General features: G+C 31.6%; 2 protein-coding genes across 2 annotated transcripts; both read right to left on the minus strand.

Annotated features, from left to right (window-relative positions):
* Window positions 1-1,613: 1,613 nt before the first annotated feature.
* Window positions 1,614-5,104, minus strand: LOC105138177 (uncharacterized). The gene is made up of 7 exons (XM_011044200.1): window positions 4,525-5,104; window positions 3,674-3,814; window positions 3,471-3,584; window positions 3,209-3,382; window positions 2,589-2,704; window positions 2,012-2,093; window positions 1,614-1,890 (listed from the first exon to the last, which is right to left on the minus strand). Exons 1-7 carry the CDS (start codon window positions 4,999-5,001, stop codon window positions 1,885-1,887), a joined length of 1,110 nt encoding a protein of 369 aa, XP_011042502.1. The 5' UTR covers window positions 5,002-5,104; the 3' UTR covers window positions 1,614-1,884.
* Window positions 5,105-10,597: 5,493 nt separating this feature from the next.
* On the minus strand, window positions 10,598-17,852 carry LOC105138178 (Cyclophilin-like peptidyl-prolyl cis-trans isomerase family protein). Its single transcript, XM_011044201.1, has 12 exons — window positions 17,600-17,852; window positions 16,447-16,707; window positions 16,273-16,362; window positions 15,667-15,762; window positions 15,153-15,260; window positions 14,896-14,945; window positions 12,671-12,773; window positions 11,877-11,930; window positions 11,462-11,620; window positions 11,239-11,361; window positions 11,064-11,113; window positions 10,598-10,982 (listed from the first exon to the last, which is right to left on the minus strand). Exons 1-12 carry the CDS (start codon window positions 17,798-17,800, stop codon window positions 10,871-10,873), a joined length of 1,407 nt encoding a protein of 468 aa, XP_011042503.1. The 5' UTR covers window positions 17,801-17,852; the 3' UTR covers window positions 10,598-10,870.
* Between the last annotated feature and the right edge of the window lie 257 nt (window positions 17,853-18,109).

An 18,109-nucleotide genomic window follows, 5' to 3' on the forward strand; every position in this document is an offset into this window, starting at 1 on the left:
ATAACAATAATGATTTAAAATATTTTTATATAAAAAATATATCAAAATATTTTTTAAAAAAATTATTTTTAATATCAGCACATTAAAATAATTTTTATATATATATATATATATATATATATATATATTTTTAAATATATTTAAAATTGACTATCGAGTTTTATATGATATGATCATATCAACCTCGGAACCGATATAAAATAAAATACAATTTAAATTGACTCGTCGAGGGACAGATTTAACATCTATGGTCAAAACTCTTCTTTGATCAGTCATCTATCACAGTGACCTTGCACTACACGGGTTCGCGACCAGTTGTTTTCTTGTGCTCCCTTGAGGTGAAATATCTATACAACTATAGCTTATTTTCATAGATCAGAAAATAACGCAGCATCATTTTACCTTTATTTATTTTTTACTTTTTTTTTTTAATTTCTGACTCTGTAATTTCATTCATTAGGAACGCTGACAGTGTTGGAGACAGACACTCGGTTCCGTTTCTTCATAATTGGTTTCTCTATTAAGAAAAGAAATAAATAAGAAACGATAAATTATTATTATTAATATTGTCTGAAAATGCAGCATTAAATTGACACCTTACCATTTTTGGAATCTCATTAAAAAATGGTTCGTATTTGGAAGGGAAGAAAGGGACAAAAAACCCCTTGACATACAATTTACTATGTATTTAGGTATCGCGTAGTTTTCTTACATTTATCATTTAATTGATAGTTGGACAATGCCGGATCCTTGCTTCTTGTGGCAAAAATACCGAACAATTGAACAAGACAGTATACTATCATATTTCTGTAGGTGAACAATACGGTTTTACTTTGGGATCACTGTTAATTTTTTTTATTTTAAAATTATAATTTGAGTTAACCCACCGATATAGTTACTTTATATTCCACTTAATCCACTTAATTCATAACTAAAATTTTAAAATGAATTGATCCTAGTTAAGTTAAATGTATGTATATATTAGTGGGTTTATATATATATATATATATATATATATATATATATTAAGCTAAATTTTTTTATATATTAAAAAAAATATTTTAATATAAATACAGGGACCCTCAACCTGAACATGTATAAGCTTTCAGAGGTCTACATTGTGAACCACAGTACAGTCTGGCTATTGGCTTTCAGTTCACTCCTTGTTTATGTTAGAGGGAAGAGCGCAGGATAGCAGAGAATGTGCAGGAGATTAGGGGGCACATAATAGGAGTCTAGAGAAAGGAACCTGCAACAATTTCAACCGTAGGCCAAAAAAGAAGTCATTAGACTCCGAATTATGAACTGGAACCTGTCTGGATTGTTGAAATTGAGACAACAAAAAAAATCATTCTAAAGAAAAAGAAAAGGCCTCTTATGTCTCCATTGCCCTGTCATCCACCTTCTTCCTTCCCTTCTTCAATAGCAATGTTACTACACCTCAATTTCCTTTTCATGAAAGAGGGCAACTGTGGTTGCAACTACACGTTACTTGTTAACTGTGTCTGCTGATTTAATAGTGAAGCTGCCATTGGATGGCTTATCAGATCAGAGAGGGGGGAAATGGTGGCAATCTGAGTCGTATGTTTCATTTAGGTGATGAGGCATTTCTGTTTCTATATGTGGCACCAGAAAATTCTATATTCCATGGAAACTTTCCAGTGCGTGATTTTTACAGTTGTTAGGAATGGAATGGTATCTCAAGAAGAGTACAACAATCATCATATAAACGTGAATATGCAAGATGGGTGAGATATATACGATAGCCAGACCGTCCAGCAACTTTCTGCGCCAATCATCACATTGTGGATCCCCTCTCAAACTCTAATGACCGAGTTGAGCGATCCTGTTTTCTATTTTTGCTCGTAATTTCTTGCATTCCATCTACTCCTGTTAAGGGGCAAACAAAATGGGTTTGATGAAGTAAAAGAACACTCAAAGCATATCATAACTTTCTAGTGCAGTCATTGCTTATCCAAACAACACAAAATAAAGTAGTTCTGCAGTATACCTCAGGGGAACTGGGCAGAGAACTGAAAGAAGCTTCTACTGCTGCCTCAGATATTCTTGCTTCTGATTTCTCGTTTGAATAACTACCAAAGAGGGGAAAAAAATTTAGAACTTCAGGCTCGAGTCAAAACAAAATGAATCCTTTATCACCAGACAAACACTTAATTGTTTATTTATTTACAGATATCTCAACACCATAAATAGGTGGTGCTTCCATGAAAAGGACAAAACAGAATAAAGACAGGAATTTGCTGTGCCATGTCAAGACCACATATTCACATATGCCACAACTAAGTAAACTGGAAGATTCTAAAGCAATCTCTAGCAATGCTGCTAGAAGGGACTACTGGAGATCTCTTGAAATTAATGTGAGAGAATTAAGCAACAAAGAACTCAGATAAAAAAAAAAAATACATCTACATTTCACTAGAAATATTTAGCGAATCAAAATCAACTCTTTCTTAGAAATAGATTATGCTTATCCTAAACAGATTTCCCAAGAAAAGAGTCCATTAATATTTTTCCAGGCTTCATTACCTAAGGCATGACAGTTCAGCAAGAAACAGTATGCTACTTACGTAGACAGTATGGTCACCCAGATGAGTTCTACACAGTCCACCCAAAGCAGTCTTTGTTCTACAGGGATCACACCATATGTGATAAGATGCGCAAACGGCCAAAGCTTCCATCCTGCCTGCACAGAAAAACGCATCAAAGAATTCAATAATCAAGCCAAGTTGCAAACAAGAAAAAAACTGAAGTTAATGTGTTTTTGTCAAACAGTCCAAGCAATAAACAAAAACCACAAACCAAGTACAGAATTCAGCTTATATTAACTGAAAACAGAAGTACTCCTCAATTCCTGACCATTCTGAAAAATTAACAAACTGGAAACTTGTTGAGTTCAAGCTTGTAAATGAGAAAACATTTTTTAAACTCATTCAGGTGTTAGAATGGTTGCAAACTAAACATTTAATTATGGACAGGAGATAGAACATGCAAATGAGACCAACATGCGTGATAACTTCCATGGGCATCAAACATCCAACTATTAATGCTGAGAGGAAACACTCAAAACTAGTGATGCGGTTTCGCCGGATCCTGCTCTTCCCAACTCCATTACCAGGTGATAATAAAAACAAATGCTAGATCAAAGTTTGGATCTAGACACAGAGGAAAGGACAGAAGGCTCTCTTACTGTAAGCATAGGCCAGAATGTAGCCGTCAGTTCACTGAAAATGCTGGCAGGTGATTCCAGACGCAAGAATCCCAAGGCTGTGAAATAAATGCTGTTCCAAGCTGCTGCCCACAAAGTTTGGTCAAAGGCTACTTTGGCAGGAACAACCCACCAATCTTGGAATGGAAAAAGCTCCTACAAAACAGCAAATTGATTGAGTAAATTAATGAAAATGTCATTGAAACTATTAAACTGCCACAGAAATTTGAATTTCGTCAATCACCTCACAAAACTGGTAATAGTAATGTGAAAGGGAACCATGAAATGTAAAGCCAACAAGGCCTGATCTAAACATTCTTGTGCGGTCGTACTCGAAGAGTGGTTTACCTTCATAGCACTGAAGATGAAACAGAAACCAACAAGTAAAAGGATGAATACACAACAAAAATAAGATATCTGAACATTGGCTTCACGGATTTTACAAACCTGAGCAATCCAATCCCCTAGAGAGTAGACTATGCCACTAATCATCATTTTTGCTAAAACTGGGTTTGTCTTTAGAGCTTCCTCATAAGCAGACCAGTTGTGTTGAGGAGCATATCTTAGTATCTCAAAGAGAGTCCACCCCTATTAGAAAAGTGAAAATTAGATTTAGAACATGTAATCGATAAACAACAAGGGAATTTTGCGATGCGCAAAAATAAAAAGAAAATATAAAACGCATCCAATTATGTCATCCAGCAATGCCTACGGAAATGAAAAAGAAAGAGAAGTTAACATCAATAGCAAGCAACAACTTAAATTTAGATCACACCAGAATTGTTTGAATAAATGAGTTAAAGACAACCAGAATATGAATCAAAGGTTCAAACGAATCTTCTGTACATGAAACAAGAATTATCTTGACTCCTTAATCTAATTAAGCCACAAGTCGAAACTTCTTTTATTACCACAACCAAAAAAGGTTTCTAGCATTCTTAGTCCCCCGATAAAACCTTCTGCTTCCATGAAATCAGATCTTAATTGCATAACTCTGAGCCAGAGACACAAATTCAAAGCCAAAGGTGATACAAAAAACAGAATCGAACTTGCTCCAGCGCCAAGAAAAAGGAAATTGATTTGAAGCCACTATAAATTTCCCAAGAAATGCCATGCGTGAAGGGCATTCCTAAAAGAATGAATGAAAAAATTGAGATACCTTTGCACTGTCCAACCATAATGAACAGAAACAATTTTCATAAAGAGCATGAAAGCAATAAAAACAAAGCCACAAGCAATTTACAAAGCAAAACAGGTATGAAGTGTTCTAAATACACATAATGTAAGATTGTACTTACATGCCAGTAATTATGGTCAATTGTGAGCAACTTGGTGATAGCATAAGTACCAGCACCAAGAACAATCATTGCATTGATGGTCCTATCAATTAACCTCTCGGATTCCGATTGCCTCTCTATACTCTCTGCATCAATACCGGAACTTGAAGCTGAAGAGAACCCTTCAAAAGAGAACCGGCCATCGCTCCCTCCAAACCCACTCACCTGAGCAGCCAACTCGGTCCCTTCTCTCTCTACTGGAATCGCTACCATCCCTTCTTGCTGGTCTACACTGTCACCGCTTTGTACTGGAACAACATCAAGCTCTTCTTGGACAACAGAATTCAACTGCCACCTTTGTTTGTTTCTGGAGAAAGTTTGGATCTTTGGCAATTTTGAGTTGAGAAGCTGAAGGTTTTGCAGGTTTTTTGAAATGGTTTTTTTGGTTTTTGAAAGAGGAAGGAGACCGTGAGGAGAAATGGCGTGTAAAGCAGCCATTTTTGCTACTGAGTTGAGGTTGGGAAAAAATGGGTTGAGTTGACCAAGTTATCGATCTCACTGTTCGTTTCCCCAAGTAAGAGCGTGTGAAGGTAGTCATGATAGGTTAAGAGTATTTTTTTTTTCTTCATTTTAAATTAATTTTATATATAGTTTTTCATATAATTTTAATTTATTAATATTAAAAATAAATTTTCTTAAAAAATATATATTATTTTCATATATTTTTAAATAAAAAATACTTTAAAAAATAATTACTAACCATTTCAATTCAAACCTAAAATTATTTGAAGATGAACGCAGTTAACGTAAAATAAGAAAAGGACAGCTGTTCTATAAATGAAAAAACTCAAATTAATCCTCTAACTATCCACAAATCCTCACTAAATATCTAAATTAAAATTCTAATCAATTGAATCTTTAAAGTAATAGGCATTCATGAATCACACAGCAAACATGTAAGTATTAATATCAATTAATATTTTATGTTTCAAATTTTTTTGTTTTGTGTGAAATTTTTTGTAGATTTTTATATGTTTATTTTTGGAAAATATTAAAAAAAACATCTTTTATATTTTTTATTTATAAAATATATCACAGAAAAACTAATCAATAAAGAATATTTAAAATTGGTCAAAAAAATATTTTACTATTAATATTCTAACTTAATTCAATTATTTAAAAATATATTTATTTTATGAAGTTTTATAAAATATTTTACTCATAGTAATTTATTTATAATATCATTTAATTATTTCAATTATTATCTTGCTATCACCATCTTATCCAAGACTATTATCATTTCATCACAGTTTTTTTTACCATCACTATTCAAAAATATTTTGCATGTAAAATGAAATATTTTACACAAAAAAAAATCATCATGCATCATATTTAGATTTAAATACCTTGAGAATCTAAATTTGTTTTGGAGATTATATTAAGAATCATTTCATAGTTGGGGGACTAATATGATATCTGGATATTGAAATGGACTTTTCAGCTTTAGCAAAACGACGAGTTTAATACAATTCGATTCTTTTTAGTCACAAAAAGATTCAATTTGCGAAATTTCGTCTATGGTATCTTGGATTGGGGCCCCACTAAATTTAACTCCTGGGCACAAGAACGTACAGATCATCATGTGCGGGGTCCTTTTTAATCTAAAACTGTAACCCAAGCTCATAGGGAGTCCACATGTCGTGGATCTATGGGCCCATTTGGATTTGTCCACATGTACATTTCTTTTTTCACCGAAATTTGTAAGCCATGTAGTTTTTGAAAGTTATGATGGAAACATGTAGATAAATTTTGTTTGCACTTGAAAAATAATTGAGCTGTGGACGAGCTAGTTTAAATTATTTTTTTAATTCCACAACAATATAATATTTATTAACGTATTTTTTAAAATATATTTTAAATTATATGAGATTCGATATAATTCAATTAATTTGATTAATTTAAATATTACCTGGATAAATATAAAAAAACATAGTTTAATTAAAATAATTTTAAGATAATATTTTTATTTAATATTAAGATGGTAATATGCTAAATCATTCGAATTAATTTTTAAAATTCACAATTTATATCATAAAACTATAATAACCTTACAAAAAGTAAATTAAAAAAAAAAATGAAATATCATTCTCAATCAACCACAAGCTTAATGATGATTTTTTTTTTAAAAAAAAGACCTAAATCAACTCAGGATAATTTATCAAACTTACGATCTACAACATGAAACTACGATAACCTCAAAATAAGTAAATTAAAATAAATTATAAATATTAATTCCTAATCAACTCAATATTGAAGAATTACATCAGAAATAATTTAATTAAAAAATGATCCAAGTCAATCTGGGTTAACCCATTAAACCCTGAACCAATGTTATGAGACTGAAATAATTTTATAGAAAAAAATTATAAAATTCAATTATCAATAAATTTAATATTTAAAAAATAACAAAAAAACTCAGACAGCTTGAATTAACTTGTCAAACTCATGACTCATGTTATAAAGCTGAAATAATTTTATAAAGTATAAATTAAAAAAAATTATGAATATATATTCCCAATAAATTTAATATTAAAAAATAAAATTAAAAAAAAACCGAAAAATTCCAGGCCCTTAACAATTTATAAAAAGTTAAATCAATTATATTTATAATATTTTAAATTAATTAATTTTAAAAAAATAAATTTAAATTAAAAAAATTAGGCTAGCTCATCCGTCTAGCTTTAATTGAAAAACTCTGGCATACACTTAGGTTTGTTTTTTTTTTTTTTTTTTCCCTCAAGAATGGATGCATGTTGTCCACTTCTTTTTTCTTTTTTTTTCCTAAGCAGTAGGTTTCTTGCATAAAAACCCAAAATTAAGTTATTTTTACTTGAAAACAATTTAAAAACACCATATAAACATTAAATTATTTACTAACTCCAAAAAATCCCAAAATCAATAAAAAAAATTAATTAAATTAAAAAAATATAATTATATCTCAATCTACCTTTTCCAACATGTTTATATGAAATATTTATTACCATCTAACTCTTTTTATCAGATAAAACTTCATTAACATTAGTCATTTGATTGTCAGCGTATTGCCATTTGAAGACTTAATATCTCCTCTGATGCTTTTTTTATTACATTCTCTTTTTTCTTTTAAATTTAGGGACTGAAAAATCAATAAAATAAACTTTTAGATCAAAAACTATAATTTCAAAAAAATATAAAGATTGAAAAGAAATAGACAAAGGAAGATAGGATGACTAAAAAGAGCTTTTTCACTCGAATTTGAAATTCATCATGGTTTTTCTCTTTTTTTTACACTTGGGTTTTCTGTTTGTTGAATTTTTTTTCTATAACAAATTATAAAAAATTGGTCGATAACATTGTCTTATAAGGTTGCAATTAAAAATAAAAAAATTAAAAATTAAAAAAGAAAAAATTGAGTTATTTTAGATTACTACAATGTTTTTATATATGTTTTATTATATTTTTTAATTATAATAAATTTTCAGGCTAAAATTGTATTTTTGAAAATTTAAGGGACTGGATATTTATAAATTGAAAAATATGGGGATCAAAGTGAACTTTTCACACTATTTTTGAAACTACCATCTATTTTCTTTGCCCTTTTCATCTTGGTCTTTTTTTCTTTCAACCTTGCATTTCTTCAACAATTTTGAAGTAATTGGGCCTCAATTTGACCTCAAAAGGATGCAGTTGGTCAGAAAAAAAAAAAACCTAAATGAAAAAAAAAAAAAGATACAATGAGTCCATAATTTATATACATTGAAGCATTATAAGCGAAATCCATGTGTGTACACTGCATTAAGAAAAAAACTTGGGAGAGAGAGTCCCAAGAATTCAGCTCTGGCTTGCCTTTGCAAACCAGTGGGGTCTTTTTGAACGGAGCTCTTCATTGGCGAGAGGCATCTGGTTGTAACAGCATTGCCTTTAATCTAGCGAAGGAAGGAGCTAGAAGAAAGATGGTGGCGCTGCGGTGCTGGTTAAGGGTGATATGTGTTTGATAGAAAAATAATATTAGCAAGCAGATTTCTGAACGCACAAGGGGTTGTTGCTGTGACGCTTTGCCTAACGGAGACAGTCTGGTTTCACTCTATTAAACACAGACTGATGAAGAATAGGAAGAAGAGCACAACAGTACGAACAATGAATTAATTTTAAATTGTTCCTTTCTTTTTTTTTAATTTGCTCTGAAAGCCAATAGTGAATCTTGTGAGAGAAAATGTTTTATTTTCATAATCATATGCTTTTTGTTGTTTCATATGGCCGGGTCTTGACAATTCACTATAATTTCAATATTCTGCTTAACATCTTTTTTTTTTTTTTTTGTAACCAACAAGGAAAGATCAAAGATTGTTCTGATATAGTTTATGTATCAGCTAGTTTTTCAAATTTAGGAGATTGATGATGATCCTAACAGTTTGATGGCTTAACGGGGGACTCCAACTCTCTAGCCCTCTAAGTTGCAATGCTGCATATTTTGATACGTGTTGATTATGTGATTATTGATTAAATGATGATTGCACGGTGTTACACTGCAGGCAAGGATAAGTTTTTCCTAATATTAAAAAAAATAAATTCAAGCTACTCTTAATTAATTTACAATTCATAATAACACTTCAAAAAAAAAATCCTATAAAAAAATTTAAAAAATAATAAAGCTCAAGATGTAATAACTTAATGTCAAATAATAATTTTTTTTTAAAATAAAAAAATATTAAAGAAAAAACAAGGGTAAACACAAGCTTACTTAATAACCCACTACCTGTAATATAAGATCAAATTAAAATAATAATTTTTTTTGAAAAAGATAGAAATAAAAACCAAAGTTAAATTAATAAAAAAAAATCAAGTAAACCTTAATTAACTTAACTAACTCACAACTCAGGTCAACCTCACAAAAAAAAAAAAAAAACTATAAAGCACAAAGTCTAATAATCTAATGTAAAAAAAAAACTAAAAAAAAGTATAAAAACCCTAAATCAATTCAGATTAACTCAACTAACTTGCAACTAATGATATGAAATTAAAATAAAAAATTAAATTTAAAAAAAAGACCTACAAGAAAATTTCAAAGTAAAATAAAATAAAAAAAATAAATAACAACTAAAATAATAAAAATAAAATCTGACATAAAAAAAAATGAAAGAAAACAATGGGGACCTAAATTGAAAATTAAAATAAATTAAGAAGATAACATAAAAATAATAATAAAAAATAAGAATCAATTTGAATATAAAAATTAAATGAAATAAAATGTTTAGAGATAAAATTAAAAAATAAATAGTAATTAAAATAATAAAGATTAAAATTGATTGAAACATAAAATAAAAGACAATTGATTTTTTTAAATGACATGAATTTCTTGGCTAGTAAAGAGAAAAAAAAGAGGAAAAGAAAAAAAAGAGTTAATTAAAGGTCAATCAAACCTCTTACATCAACACACGCTCCATCACCGTGAAAAGAACAACTCCATGAAGAGAACAACTTGCCGCTTCTAACACCAGTGATGATGGCATTTGATTATCTTAAGGTATTATATGCATTGCTCAAAAAGTATAAATACCTCTTACTTACTAGCTCATGCAAGACACACGCCAAACATTTTTTAAATTATTTTTATATATAATCAAAGTCTTAATTGTCCAATCCTAATATATAATTACAAAATAAACATGTTAAAAAAATCTAATTGCTTCCCAAAAAATATTCTATTATTTTTAAATTTAAAGGCAATATGGTTGTATGGTTGTTTTACGGTGAATTCAAAGAACAAATATGCCACAAAACCCTTCTCTCTAGTTTTATATATATATATATATATTTAAGTCGTTAGGCTGCTTATTTAAAATGTCAAAAAACTCTCTTGTCCCCATTAAAAATGATAATGACAAATAAATCTCGTTGAAAAAAAAAAACACACATTCTCACATCCAAAACCAAGTTAAATGAGTTTTTCGCCCAAGAAAAAAATAATAATTTCACTCGGTAAATCCATAGTGAAATTTGTGTGTAGATAGTAAAAAACCGAGTTTTTTTTTTTTTTAATGTAATTCAATCCGCCAAACCAAAGAATGCCATTGCTTTTATATTAAATTTAGCATGCTCCAGATCCAATCATGTCGTCAACAGCTTTAGTTGGAAAGGAAGAACAAAACAAATTGATATCAGAGCAAGCAAGTTTTACAATATCAAATGCAAGTAATTGAGGCAATAAGAAAGGTTTATTGAGGTCTCCAACACAAGGACACCAACCTGCACCAAGAAAATCAGGCTGATCCCATAACAAGTGCAATGAAGAAAAAGAATGACGAGTCTTCCGGTGGTAAAGATTATGTTAGTTCTCATTTGGCAATATGAGGCGATCCTGACCTTCCACGAGCTCTGCTGATCGAATTATATCCCCACTTTTTATCTGTGAAAGAATTTCTCTCCCAGTGGTTGTGTATCTGCATCTTGAAATCGCATATCATGATACGACTCCAAAACTTATTTACTACCACCATGAAAAAAGTTCATCAAAGACATACCCAAAAACTGAAAACTGCCCTTCATCGAAAGATAGCCCCCCTAAACCAGCCTACAAGACACACACAGGAATACCAAGATAAGGGGGTGATAGGGAAGGACAAGGGGCAATGGCATCATGTGAAGAAATTCAGACATTCATATTTTATTTTATTTGTTAGTGTGGATGGCACTTACATTTCTTTTATCATAGAGATAGAAGAAAAACTGATATGGTGCAGAGAAGTCCTCAGAAACCTCACTGTGCGCCATTGCAACTGCCCCATAAACAGATAGTGGAAGAACTGGCAATTCTCCATCCTTCCACATGGAAAGTGGAAATTATATAACATTGAAAAAAAAATGTTTTGCTACTTGCAATTGCATGGAACGCACGGAAATAGAAATAAGAGTTCTGTACCTGGACACTTAATGTTGTTCGGTACAAAGGTTCAAATTGGCCCGATGGCATTATCTCTAAGGGAACACTGTAACCATTGTTCTTATCAAGTCCATTGTCAGTGAGAACAGCTTGGTCAGTGAAGCTGAGCTTTGCCCCGTTATATGCTCCATCAACTACCTGAAAGAGGGCAGCACGTTCCAATAACTCAATGTTTTAGTTCCTAGGCATGTTTTTCACATGGTAAAATCTAAAACAAAGCTATCTGGACAGGAAAAGTAAAAATCAAAGCTTCTGAGACAGAAAAGAAAAGAAAAAAAATAGGATGCAATGGCATGTCAACTAAACTGGACAAGGAAAATTTGAGGATGGAGTGAAGTGAAAGGATGGGAAAATAAAATTTCCACAAGGCTGAGATGAGGTTCAACTACCTTACCAGTTTCGCAAAATTCCCAGCTGTTAATGGTGCTGAGAATCCGTCTATAACAACCTGAATCCAAGTGTTAATCATCAGTTGGTATTAAATGGATGGTAAAAAAATCAACATTCATTTGGACTGTTACAAGTAGTGAAGGTATATTTATCATATAAGATGCTGATATTCATTGCTTGCAGGTGGTTAGGCACAATATTTGGCCATTAACAAAAAAACATAAGGTGCAAGGGTGGATAACATCAGCAGAGCAACAAACTGGAGTACCTTAAAGAATTGAAAAGTGAAAGATAAACTGAAATGCAATTCATGTGCCATTTGAAACCAGAATTATATCTCTTGCTGGGAGGGAGTCCCCTTAAACTCAACAAGATATTTCAAGAACCAAAAGGTGACTCCAGTTAAGTCATCTGGGTTTGAGAATAGTTCAATAAACCAATGAGACCCTGTTTAAATATTACTCATAAACTCCAGGCTAAGCAAAGCATCATTCATATTATGGTATTATGTGTTCCCTAACAACATTTTATTAACATGATAATGCACAAGCTCACAATATTTGAGGATCAGCCTGCTTAAGCCAATATGTGCCTGAGCTCAGATTTCTCCTACATGGCTGGTCATCATAGTCATCATTTTTTCTTTGCATGGAGATGGCTTGCCAGAGGGTGTGGGAGAAATATGTGAAAAATGTTTTAGGTATCAAAGGAGCTAACACAAACTAATAGCAAGTTTCTCTATATCTAATTGAATTAATGTGAAAGCTTGCCGCTTAGACATGCAAAAGCTTATCAAACCTGAATTTTGGCATTCTTTTTGGGTTCACCACCAGCTTCTGGGGAAAATGTTGAGCCATCTACTTTCTCAATGGTAAATTCAACAGTCCCTCTGCCTGTTAGCCTACAAATAAATGAAAAGATGATGCTGACGCAAAGCATAAGCAAATTTGTAATATGCTAATCAAATACAAAAATTGCACATCAGTGAGCAGTCACAAATTGACAAATTAGCCACACACAGAAGGCAACAGCTAGAACCAAAATGAAATCAAGACAGATCGTATATTTACTAATAATATTTAATTTTATAGAAATTGAGTCAACCTATGAAAATGCTATTAGCCCAAAGTCTATGGATTAATGATTTTGATGATAACAACAATTAGTCAATTTAATAAGCATGTCAAAAGTTTTAATGTTGTACGAACTTTACTACTTTAAATTGAAGCAATATGGACTTTTTGGATGCAATATTGACTTAAAGATGCTTAAACTTAATTTCATGTAATTAAATCTTTATATAATTTAATTTTTCATTAAAAAAATATTTTTATTGCTGAATTAATCATCCAAAAATAGTTTTATTGCCAAAACTTATACATAGTGAAAAATAGCTTATGAGAAATTCTTTTATCATATATTTTAGTATTATCACTCAAATTCTTTTTCAATGGATAACAAATAGCAAGTGTTTTTTTATCACTAAAAAAGTTTCTTATTTATTTTTAACTAAGTGGTAAACTTGTTATTTTTAAGAAAGTTGTACTTGATTTATTTTATACTCAAGAGATATCTTGTCTTAGTGGTTAACTTATTTTACATTCAAGCTCGTGTAACAACTATTATTTAAAAAATAATGGTGATATAACGTTCTTAATAGATGGAATAGAAGAACACTCCAAAAGTTCAAAATATTTTACTCCATCCTTCCAAGTGTATATAATGTTTAAGTGATGATTTTTCACCTGTAAAAACCATATATTCACTTCATGTGAATAACCTTACAATTTTACAACACTCAGTGCTTACAAATTCTCTTATCTAAAAAGCTTTTATTATTTTCATAATCTTCTCTCAAAACTTTAAAAAAAATTTGGCATCAAATCAGAATCTCATTGAGCTAGATGACATTTATAAAGACTTGAGCTCCATTTATTATAACCTTTTCTTCATTGTAAGGTGTGAAAATTCTTGTAAGAGAATATCTTTTGAGAAAGTGTAAGTGTCACTTGAACCACTTGAGAATATCTTTAGTTGTGAGCCATTGAAAGGTTTAAATCTTGATCCTTGAAAAGGATTGTGAGAGATAGATTTTCTAATCTTAATCCTGTAAATATTAGTGCACTGATAAGGTCTCACTTATGAAGAAGATTGTGAGTTGATAATGAATACTTGAACGGAGGTTCAAGAAGTAGAGTAAGTGATTGTTCTAATGACTATCAAATTGGTTTGTCTTTCTTGATCTCCATCTCATTTTATTTGTGCCTTGCATAATTGATTGTTGTTGTTGAAATTTGAAGTGTTAAAGAATTAAATTTCACGTATCAAACTTTCAATTAAGCCCTCATTCACCCCCTCGTAGATGATATTTTAGACTTTCAAATACTATGGAAAAACTCTCTCTATGATATATCATGACATGAATCTTTTTAATTATGTTTTCATGTCCTTTTTATCAATTTATGCATTACTGTGAAAGTAGTTGCAAAGAAGGTACTCATGAAAAGTAAGTGTATGAAGAAGAAAAGATGTAGAGTGTGTTTTTTCAGAAGTGCTTTTTGCTTGGAAATGTATTAAAATGAAAAAAAAAAGATTTATTTATTTATTTTTAATATCAGCACATTAAAATCATAAAAAAGCACTAAGAAAACATCAATTTAATGTTTTTTCAAGGCAAACACACTTTTGAAATGCTAAAATACACTACCAAACATAGTTGACAATACACTACCAAACATGCACATAAGCTGCAACTCGTGAAACTTAGAATACAAGATTGAATAACTGATATTCTCATTGGATGTAATGGACAAAAAAAACATTTAAATTCATCAAGGATTATTTTTAATATACCACAAGCTTTCATTTATTGCTTCTCTCTTCTATTCAACTATAATGACTTAAGAATGGTATCCTAAAACCACACTCATTTGTTAGAGACACATCTATTTGTGGAATGCACATGGAAATTTCAGTTAAATTAGAGAATTAAATGTATATGGATATTCCTGGAGAGGACTGACCTTGGATATTTCAAGTATTGCTGGGGTAACAAAAATGACAGCCCAGGAGCCTGTTGCAAAAAGCTTTACATTGAGATTTGCTACATGCTTAACTTTTATCCACAATCTTGTAGTTATCTATATCATCAAATTCTTGGGCAAACGACACAATCCCCAATATAAGAAGTGTGAAAATTTTAAGGAAAATATCTCAACTCTATTCTTTTATATGGTTTACATGAGAAAAATTATTCATTATTACTGGCAGTCACATTTACCTGCAGCAACTCCAGCTCTGCAACTGTATCCAGTGAAGATGCAAGGCCAACAGAAACTCTATCTGGGTCCTGATCCTTAATACATTGAAGGAGTGCTTGCAAACCACCCTAGAAAAGCGAGGGAAATTTAGTATAATTATAACAAGTTCTAGCATAAACCATGTACATTAAGCTTCTTGTTAGTTTCTCATCCCGAACATGAGAAAGATTTTGTAACTTAGATGGATTGCGGATATATTGTGTTCAGATATGCATTATATAATCATATTGCTGTTGCAGCAAATAACACTAACTAAGAGTATTATGTTGCAGAACAATATTATATTTTTCATGTGCTCTTGGCTCAAGTTTCTGGTTATGCTCCTACAATTCATTCAACAGCTTAAAAGGATAGCACAATCGAATTTATCTTGTCTGTATCTGTTCCAGTCCACCAATGCTGGTATGATTTTCTCAAGCTAACAAATTTTCTCGTCAAATTGAGCTAATAAAATTATGAAGTTCTTTCCAATACCTTCCCATCTATTAGAGATGCATACAGTGTAGACCCCCTTTCCTTCAAGTCTGCTGGTATACTTGCCAGGATAGAATCCTTTTCATCCTGTGCTATCTGAAATAAGAAGAAATAAAAACTCCCAGGTAATTATATAAATTCATTATGAAAATCGTCAATGAGGGAATTAATTGTTTACAGCACTAAATTATTGTACATGTTAATGTGGAAATGAACTGAAGAAGACTAAAATCACTAATGGCATTGCATGCAAGGAAACTTGAACATATGAGGCTTAATATGTAAAATAAAAGTAAAACTAACAACAAAAACGTGGTTTCCAATTTCAATAAATGCTCAATTGGATAACATGGAACTAAACTTGTGCAAATAAAAAGTAATTTTCGGCAGAAGCAAATGGTTTGGGCCCATGTCTAAGCTAGAAGACAACAATTGATGGAGAAAATCATGATGTGAGATCCCAGAACAGCTAAAAAATGGAAAGCATCTTCCTAAACAAAGATCTCATCTGATCATTTTTATTAACTGAACTGAGCTACATAGTTTTGAATAGTACCACTCTGGCAATGAGTTTTTCTTTTTGAATCAATAAAGTGTAGCATGTACCTTTAGTGCTTTCTTCACATTACCCTCCATGGTTCCATAAGGTTTTCTTTGTGGAATTCTTAGCAAGTATGAAATGTCCTCGAGAGAAGTCTAGAAGCAAAAGCAAGATGGTCTGCAAACTGATTAATTTCCAAGTTAGGGAAGTTATGTAGTAATTTAATTGCTAATAACAACCTGTATGGACTTCATGTTTATGTTTGCTGGGATAGCCTTTCTTAATGCAAGCTCCCCAGTTCTTGGGACCTTGGTGTCCGGAGAATAAAGCACTGCTTTTGCTGGAGAAACATACCACAAGTCCCAACCACTCAAAGGTACTGGTGCAGAAATTTGGATAAAAATAAGTATCATAGCAATCAGATTCTTAAGTTTCTTCATTCCATCTCCAAAAGTCGACATGTACAAATTAGGAGGAAAATCGTGCTCGCATGCCAGATCCTACGTAACAAAAAAGCCATTTTAGAAAGCACTACAGAAAAGGGGATTATAATTTCCCCTGTTTGATCCATAAGGTAGATAGTCTAATCAGTGTGTAAGGAAAGAAGAAGTGACAGGCAAAAAATTGCATAATTATGGATACAAAGAGGGTAAAATAAATTAGTTTCTTGCAGTAAAATTGTAATGCATAGACAGGATTATCATACCAGGTTATCTACTATTGCCAGTCAATTGCAATTAAAAATAACAAGGACAAAGAAAAATAGACATCAATATATTCCAACAAAAATTGCTTCTGGGAATCAGATTCCTCTATCCATGGAGAAAACTTTTTCATAAATGGAAACACATAAAGCAAGACTTTGAATTATGCCCAGCATTCAAATGAACAAAGGCCATATATATTGGTTGATGATGCTTAGTAGATTTTTGCATTACACGTAAGAAGAAACCCTAAGGCTCGTATTTTATTATAAAATACTCGGAAAACCAAACTTGATTTGCAGTCTTCAAAATTTTTTTATTGCAATTCTTCCCAGATTACTAATTATTTTTTCACCAGAACTATAGACTAATTATCTCCGTGTAGCAGTCCCAATCAGAACCAATTCCACTACTATCAGCTTCCACAACAGTTACCTTATTCCTAACCAGTAGTACATCAACACCATTTGTATAATTAAAAATCATTAAAACACATGGTGACGCCTAAAATTCCAACAGTGAAGCTGGGAAAAGAAAAGAGCTCGAATTCAAATATTTGTTGACTATAACTAAGTAGACCCTAATCATAATCTTATGTCAATACCATTTCCTTGATTAGTACATTATGCCATCAGCATTGGAAAACCCTTCATTTCATAGAGGAGATTTGAAAAACATAAAACCACACCTTGGCATAAGTACTTGTTGTAGAGTTGCAGGCACGGACTGCAGGTCTTGCTGTGACATGGTTACGAGATTCATTGAGTCGAAATGCAAAATGGGCAGAGAGGAAAAGGTGCTTTTGAGTCGGTTTTTGAGAGATGGAGACATTGAAGGAGAGCTTCTTGGAAGAGATGATGATAGAAGAAGAGGATAAAGGCAAAGCCATGACTTTGAAAGCGGTTGGATTTGTGAGAGTCAGACACGGAGACAGAGAGACTGAGGTTTTTTTTGGCGCGCCTCATCTATCTAGACAGTCCTAGCTGGATGGTTTTGATTGGTTTGTAAGAACTTGAAATTAATGGGACACCCCCATACTTATACATATTACCCTCCGGCTACCTTTCCTATTTTACAACTTTTTTTATAAAATTTTACAACCTTATGAAATCGGCACGTTCCCCCAGTTATAATGCATCCACTCCATGTAAGAAACTCTTGAGTTGAGACTCTAGTAATCATACTGGCTGTGGTTATT

The sequence above is a fragment of the Populus euphratica genome, unplaced genomic scaffold (genome assembly GCF_000495115.2).
Source record: "Populus euphratica unplaced genomic scaffold, PopEup_1.0 scaffold153.1, whole genome shotgun sequence".
Taxonomy (NCBI): Eukaryota; Viridiplantae; Streptophyta; class Magnoliopsida; order Malpighiales; family Salicaceae; genus Populus; species Populus euphratica.

Excerpts from the sequence above, each read along its gene's own strand:
- LOC105138177 (XM_011044200.1), bottom strand. The coding sequence starts at position 5,001 with ATGGCTGCTTTACACGCCATTTCTCCTCACGGTCTCCTTCCTCTTTCA. Across the intron at positions 3,815-4,524 it reads TTGACCATAATTACTGGCAT|GGGTGGACTCTCTTTGAGAT; the intron begins GTAAGTACAATC and ends CTTTTCTAATAG. Across the intron at positions 3,585-3,673 it reads TAGGGGATTGGATTGCTCAG|TGCTATGAAGGTAAACCACT; the intron begins GTTTGTAAAATC and ends TTTCATCTTCAG.
- LOC105138178 (XM_011044201.1), bottom strand. The coding sequence starts at position 17,800 with ATGGCTTTGCCTTTATCCTCTTCTTCTATCATCATCTCTTCCAAGAAG. Across the intron at positions 16,708-17,599 it reads CAACAAGTACTTATGCCAAG|GATCTGGCATGCGAGCACGA; the intron begins GTGTGGTTTTAT and ends TTTGTTACGTAG. Across the intron at positions 15,763-16,272 it reads ATGTGAAGAAAGCACTAAAG|ATAGCACAGGATGAAAAGGA; the intron begins GTACATGCTACA and ends TTCTTATTTCAG.